Source organism: Chrysochloris asiatica, unplaced genomic scaffold (genome assembly GCF_000296735.1).
Source record: "Chrysochloris asiatica unplaced genomic scaffold, ChrAsi1.0 scaffold00058, whole genome shotgun sequence".
NCBI classification, from domain to species: Eukaryota; Metazoa; Chordata; class Mammalia; order Afrosoricida; family Chrysochloridae; genus Chrysochloris; species Chrysochloris asiatica.
The window spans coordinates 2,373,443-2,381,488 of NW_006408576.1; the positions used below are offsets into that span (position 1 = coordinate 2,373,443).

At 35.2% G+C, this 8,046-nt stretch overlaps 1 protein-coding gene across 1 annotated transcript in view; it reads left to right on the forward strand.

Annotated features, from left to right (window-relative positions):
- SNTG2 (syntrophin, gamma 2) overlaps positions 1–8,046 on the forward strand; it is a 624,924-nt gene that overhangs the window by 155,920 nt on the left and 460,958 nt on the right. The window contains exons 6-7 of the mRNA XM_006863995.1: positions 5,673–5,716; positions 5,818–5,859. Coding sequence (XP_006864057.1) covers positions 5,673–5,716; positions 5,818–5,859 — 86 coding nt within the window. The remainder of the gene's footprint in view (positions 1–5,672; positions 5,717–5,817; positions 5,860–8,046) is intronic.

Below are 8,046 nucleotides of genomic sequence, written 5' to 3' on the forward strand. Positions count from 1 at the left end.
GAGGAAGACCCCCAATGAGATGGATTGGCAAAGTGGCAGCATCGATGGACTCAAGCATGGAACAGTAGTGCGATTGGCCTGGGATAGGGCAGTGTTTTGTTCTGCTGTGCATAAGGTCTCTACAAGTCTGTACTTACTCGATGGCACTTAACACAACAACATTGATTATGCAAAGGCTTTAGACTGTGTGGATCATGACAAACTATGGACAAAATTGTGGAGAATGTGTTTTCTCTATTAATTTTGCTCAAGAGGAATCTGTATATAGACCAAAAGACAGTCATTTGAACAGAACAAGGGGACACAGAATAATTTAAAATCAGGAAAGGTGTATCCCAGGGTTGTATTATTTCACCATACATATTCAAATGACCAAATAATCCTAGAAACTGGTTTATATGAAGAAAAGCGGGCATCAGGATTGGCGTAAGATGCATTAACAACCAGCAATATGCAGATAATAAAACCTTTCTTGTTTAAAATGAAGAGGACATAAAAAAACTTACAGATAAAGATCAAAGCCGTTCGACTTGGATTTCATCTCAGTGTAAAGAAAAATCCTCATCATTAGTCCAGTAAGTAGCATAATAATACATGGAGAAAAGACTAAAGTTAAAGACTTCATTTTGTTTTACTTCATTATCAACATTCTTCAAAACAGCAGCCAAGAAAGCAAACAACGTTATTACATTTCCCAAATCTACTGCACAAGACCTCTTTAATGTATTCAAGAGCAAAGATGTGAGTTCAAGGACTAAAGTTCATCTAATGGAAGCCATAGTGTTTTCAATAGCTTCATATGCAAGTGAAAGTTGTACAATGAATAAAGAATACCATAGCAGAATTTGATGCATTTGTGTTATGGTGTTGGAGAAGAATATGTTATGCTAATTGATCATGGTGTCTCCTGAGACTATGGTTCCAAATCGCTATGCTCAGCAACTCATTGCCTTACAATGTTTGATAACATCTAAGAAGTTTTTATCTGTTTGCCCACTGTATACTCCATCAGATTCATAGATATATTTGCAGCAAACGTAAATACCCACGTATAAATATCCTCTTTCAAACCCTCGTGGGTATACGCTCACTCTTTCTCCTATGCCCATTCAGCCTCCGTTTCTCCATGTATCTGCTGCAGAGCACTGTTATTCAAAGATTGTGCATATAATATTATTTATATATATGCCATTTTGCTCTTGCTTACCTACCTCTGTCTTCACCTATCTTATTCCTTATTCTTCCAGCCTCCCTCCTCTTTTTGTGTACTGCCTTCTCATAACATGAGTCTACATGTGTGTACACGTTATCCAGTGACTCTCCACTTCCTCCCACCCATAGCAACCATCAAAAAATGTTTCCTTAGCATGAAAACCTTTTCTTGAGTTTTCCTAATAGTGGTCTCATATAATATGTGTCATTTACTAAATTCACTCTGTGTAAAGTACTCCTGGTTCATCCATGTTATGAGGTGTTTCCAGATTCATCATTATTCTTCACCTTTCATAGTATTCCATTGTGTATATGTACCAATATTTGTTTATCCATTCTTCCTTTGATGGACATTTAGGCTGTCTCTATCTTTTTACAATTGTGAGTAGTGATGCAATGAAACATCAATGTGCATATATCTACTCGTGTCCTGACTCTTATCGCTCATGAACATATACCAAGTGAGGAATTGCTGGGTCATATTGCTGGGACATTTCTATTTCCAGCTGTCATAAGAAGCACTATATCACTTTCCACAGTGGTTGAATGATTTTGCATTCCAACCCGCAATGTAGGAGGGTCCTAGTCTCTGTACATCTTTGTCAGATTTTGTTGTTTTCTGTGTTTTTAAACTTTTCTATCAATGCTGTGGTAAGATGATATCTCATTGTTGTTTAGATTTGCATCTTTCTAATGGTTAATGATTGTGAACATAAGTTTGTTGGCTGTATGGATGTCTACCTTGGTGACATGTCTGTTCATGTCCTCTGCCCATTTTTAATCAGATTGTTTGTATTTTTCTTGTAGAGGTGTTGTAGATTTCTATAAATTTCAGAGATTAGTTCCTTGCCTGATATTATATCATTGCAATTTTTTTTTTTTCTTTTCTGTGGGCTCTAATTTTACTCTTCTGATGAAATCTCAAGGTGCACATAAGTGTCTAATTTTTAGGAGATCATCTATTTTGTCTTCTACTGTTTCTTTTTATTTCTTTTTTAATATTTGTCAGTCTTTTTATGACATGTATTAGAGCCCCTACTTTTTCCTTAATGATGTTTATAGTTCTAGGTTTTACGTTTAGGTCTTTATCCATGTTGAGTTTGTTTTTACATATGATGCGAGAGATAAGTCTTATTTCATTCTTTTGCTAATGGATTTCCAGTTTTTCCAGACCCATTTGTTTAAGAGAATCTCTCTTACCCATTTGATGTGCTTGCCCCTTTGTCAAAGATCAGTTGATGATCTGTGAATGGATTTACTTCTGAGTTCTCAGTCTTGTTCCTTTGATCTATGTATCTTTTGTTGTGCCAGTCCCAGGCTGTGTAGTAGATTTTGAGATCAGAGAATGAGAGCCTCCAACTTGGTTCTTAAATAATGCTTTGCTTATCTGAGGTCCTTTTCATTTCCATATAGTTAATGATCAGCTTTTCTATCTGTTCAAAGAATGATGTTGAAATCTTCATTGGGATTGTGTTATATTTATTGAATGCTTTGGATAGTGTTGACATTTTAACAATGTGAATTCCTCCTACCCATGAGTATGGTATAGTCTTCCAATTTTATGTTTTCTTTTAGTTTTTTGTAATTGTATTTTATAGTTTTCTTTGTATAGGTCTTTTTTTCTTTGGTTAACCTTCTTCCTAAGTACTTCATCAGTGCTATATGTATAAGGAGCTCTGGTAGCGTAGTGGTTACGAATCGGGCTGCGAACCTTAAGGTCAGCGGTTCGAAACTACCAGCTGCACCGTGGGAGAAAGATGAGGCTTTCTACTCGTAAAGATTTACACCCTCAGAAACCCTATACAGGGTCACTAAGGGTTGGAACCGACTCGATGGCACTTAACAACAACAACAACATATGTATATGTGTAAGTCAAACTTGAGAGTAGAAAGCAAAATTAGCATTAAAAAAACCCACACTGTGATTGTGTTATGGGTGCCTATCAGGTAAGACCAGTTTTGTTCTAACTTTTTCATTTCTGATTGTAAAGTGTTGTCAAGTCAGTTCTGACTTATAGAGACTCTGTATAAGGTTTCCTAGGAGTGACTGGTCAGTTTAAATCACTGACCTTGTGCTTAACAGTCCAGTGCTTATCCTACAGCACCACACTAGAACTCCATTGGAAGAGGATGCCTTTGTTTCATTGTGATTCTATAGGATAAGCACTGAGTGCTAACCACAAGGTTAGTGGTTCAAACCCACCAGCTGCTCCTTGGGAACCCTATACAGGGTCACTATGAGTCAGAACCAATTTAATGGCATTTAACAATCACTCTTTTTTTTTTTTTTTAATGTTTCCAATAAAATTGTCATATGACTATGTACACGCAAGGTCAGTAGATAAAATCCACTAGCCATTCATTAGAAACCCCATACAGGGTCACTATGAGTTGGTACTGACTCGACGGCACTTAAAAATATCATGTACATATATCCCTGGTATTCCAGTGGTTAAGCACTTGACTACTAGTTAAAGGTTCAGAAGTTTGAACAGCTTCTCCATAGGAGAACAGTTCTGGTAATATGTTCCTCACTAACATTAAGCCTAGAAAACCCTATGGGGCAGTTCTACTTTGCTATGAGTCAGAATTGACAATACTCAACAATAGCATATATATTTTTTTACACATATAAATATACATAAATAGGCATATGCCTGTTTTTTGGTATTACTTTATGGATATAAGTTCCATATAAGTAAAATATATTGCTTGGGTACAATGTTGCAATAAAGTAAGATGAAAAGAACAATGTTAAGGGTTTAAAGGGTCCCAGGCACCGCAAAAATTAAGTCCACTCTTTTTAACATGGTTTTCCAGGATCTTCATGCTAAGACTTTTGGATCCATTACTATCCATCTTTACCTGATGCCTGTGCTTATCCTAAGCCACTTTTGATCTTTCTCAGCTTTCTGCTTCATTTTTCATCTTCTTTAAGGCTGATTTCAAATATCTTCTATGGAGCTTTTTTTTTTTCCTGATATCACCCTACTTTTGTGGAATTAAGTGTCCTGCACCTGAGCTTCTTTAGAACTCTCTTCAATTTTTCTCTTATATTCTTATTATAGTTTTTTGGATGTTAATTTTATCATTTATAATGTAAGATAATATTTATAAAATGTATTTAATTAATACTTTTTTATGTTATGTAATTTTACTTATCCATCATAGGATAGATTTTGAACATATTAAAGTCAGGCATGTAATACTCTCTAGGAGTCAGCTTAGAGTCTGTTGTCCAGATGCTTACCAAACATGAATTAAAAATGAGTGGAGAACCAGTTTAAGTGTTCAGCTGTGAATTGGAAGGTCAGCAGTTTGAGTCCCCAATCACTTAATGGGAGAAAGGTGTGATAGTCTGCCTCCATAAAGCTCTGTAGCCTTGGTAACCTACTCTAACCTAGTGTGTCACTATGAATCAGCAAAGACTTGATGGTTTGAGTTTGGTTTATAATTTAGGAAGAAAAAGAAAACAAATACAAATAAGAAGGGAGAAAGGGAATAGAATAGAGGTGGGAGGAGGGAGAAACAAGTAGAGATTGAGAAGAAGAAAGAGAAAGAAATTGGACATATTAAAATTGCCAAGAGGAGACTAGAGCACTAAATAAGGGTTATGGAAGCTTCTGTGGAGGGTGCTAGTATAAACAAGAATTGTATTAGAGTTACCCTCAAATCAGTACCATTGTATATAGCAATATAATGGTTTGTATTTTATGTTCAACAAGCTTTGGTACTTAGTAATGACTAGAAATCATGTTTGCAATTCATATTAGCTTTATATATGGTTTTAAAAGAGCATTCCAGTGTTCAAAGAATAGGGTATTATCTTCTAATCTTTAATAAACACAAAATTAAAACAAACCCATATGAAGAAAAATATTAATGCAATGGCTTTACATTTTATGCAAATTTGTTCAGTTTTATTGAAGGAAATTCTCTGCATCTGAGAAAAGAGAAAGGTTGGGTGGAAATAATGAAGTAGAGACTCTATACACACACTTTACATTACAATTTTTTTCCCTTTTATATTCTATGCACAGTGTCTTTAATTAAAGCAATCTGTGTAAATTTGTTCATGAGAGAAAGCAGAAAATGCTAAGTGACTTCTGGAATTCCTATTTTATTGTCTGTGTCGACTTAATAAAAAATGTGAATCAGACTCTCCACATAATGTAATGAAACCTTTCATTAGTAAGAAGTGACATTTGTATTCTGCATTAAGGAAGTTTTCAGTATTTGGAAAGTAACTGTCTTCATGTGCTTACAATGAGTAGAATCTATTTAGCTTTAGTGGGTGGCTACCTCTTGCTATACTGTTGGCATATCACATGCACACACTCATACACAACAAAAGTTTGATATTTCAGTTGGTGGAAAGACTATGTTTAAATGACTGCCTTAACAAATTATGATATCTTTTAAAATCTGTCTTAATACTTGCCACTTTTGCAACCCTGCAGCTGACCAAACAGGAATGTTATTCATTGGAGATGCAGTTATTCAGGTCAGTATTTTAATAATTAATATTTGTTTTATGCATTTTTTATTTTAAACTTACATTGACCAATTATTACTCTTAAAAATCTTAATTTGTCATCTATTTAGGTTAATGGCATTAATGTAGAAAATGCAACTCATGAAGAAGTGGTAAGTGTGCTACATTTTATATTTTAGTTATATTTATTTAAAATAGCATTTCATTCAACTTATTTTCCTCTCTAAATTTATATATCACTGAATACATTAGTAGACACAGAATTAGAGTTGGAACGAAATGCTTACATCGTTTATTATTATTAAGTACCATAGAGTCTGTTCAGACTCATAGTGACCCTGTTTCTGAGGAACAGCTGGTGGATTTGAACTGCCAATCTTATGGTTCAAACTCCAGTGCTGATCCTACAGTACCACACCAGGACTGAATAAATTGAAGGTGTAGTGGTTATGGGCTGTGGATCTCTCATAGTGACTCATAATGACCCTGTGTAGGGTATTGAGGCTGTAAATCGTTTCAGAAGCAGAAAGCCTCTTCTTTTTACCAAGGAGTGTCTGGTAATTTCCAACTTCTGACCTTATGATTAGCAGCCCGACTTGTAACGCAAGACACTACCAGAGCCCTTTAAATGGTTTAGCAAATAATATCTTTAACGGCCTTTATGGAATCCCTACTATGTGTTGTTGACTGTGCTTGGCATTTTATTAACATTATAATAATAGATATTCACACATACATACTTTATAAGGTAATTTTTTTATAATGCTTATATTAAATATGGAGTCCTGGATTGGCACCAAATATGAAGCACTGGATTAAAAGGTCAGTTTGAACCACAAGGCCAGTGGTTCAAACCCAACAACCACTTCTCAGAAACACTATAAAGTGTAGCTATGATTCAGAACAAACTCCAAGGCCTTAACAACAACAACAACAACAACAACAGCATATTAAATATGAGGCCACTGAAATTTAGAAAGTATTCCACTCCACCCAGATTGCCTGTATGATTGTTGGCAGTGCTAAATATAGACTGTGTTAGAATTTTCTATGTATTTTCTCAAATACCATTTAGAAAATCAATGACATGAAGGCATTAATCGCTGTATTATATATTGACAAGCAAGGCAGCTTTGTATACAAGGGTAAGTAAGTATTGCTACAAAAGTATAGCAAACTTTATTAAACAAAAATATGAAAATGAAGCTATTGTTTCTTGACATATCCTCCATTAAGTCTATACACTTCTGAAGGTGGTGTGTCCATCAAAACAGTAGCTTCGTCATTCTCAGGAGACTCAAATCCTGTTCGTTTTCAATGTTCTTTGAGTTTTGAGAATAAAAAGATGTCTGAAGTAAGATGGATGAGATAAAGTTTCCTAGCAAAATTGTCACAGGAGAGCTCTTACTATCCTCAGTGAGTAATCAGATACATTGTCATGATGGAAAAGAGTTCCTTGCTGCAAGTTTCCTGACCTTTTCCTCATCAAAGTAGTTTTCTTAAAATTTCTTCATAATAAGTCCCTTTCACTTGTCTGTGTCCCTTAAGAAAATATACTAATATCACTCTTTTGGGTCCCCCCAAAATGTAACCAAAACCATCTGAGCTTCAATTTGAATGGCCCAGCAAACCCACTTGGAAGTCACTGCTTTGATTGGACTTTTTTGTGAAGGCACCTAAAGCAGACTTAGACCAAGTGTATTACTGAAAGAAGTTGTTTGTAGCCATCCACTGAACACTCGGATATGTTTAAATGTGTTTTGTTTGGAGTAAATCCATGCATGTAATGGTAGTAGCAATAGTTCTTTACTTAACCTCATGTAAGACATATAGGCTTAAAGGATATGGCAATGAGTCAGTCGTACACGTGATGATGACATGTCAAATTGGAGTCAAAAAGGCATTCTCCCCATCATTCCCGCCATGAAAATGCACTTTTTGTCAAGTGTTATGTAAGGTTCAGATTATGGTGGTATAAATATAGGTAAAAATAAAGTTCCAGACTTGAATAATTCCTTTTGATAATTGGGCAAGAAAAAGTCTGATAATATATTATAGTGGGACTTATTGACAGACAAATATATGAGCAAGTGATGGGAAAACACAAAGAGTAACTAAATTTACCTGAGATTGGAGACAGAGGGGCAGTGTTGGGAGATAATAGGTAAGATGAATCTTGGAAAATGAGATGTAGCAAGGAAAAACTGCAATGTCAGGCTAAGACATTAATATATGGAGAATGGTGTGGAATGCCATAAAAGTGAAAATTGTACTGTGGGAGAGGGAAACATGGAAAAAATGCAATCTCTTCTATAGTTCTTAATGAGGAGTTTTGTCTA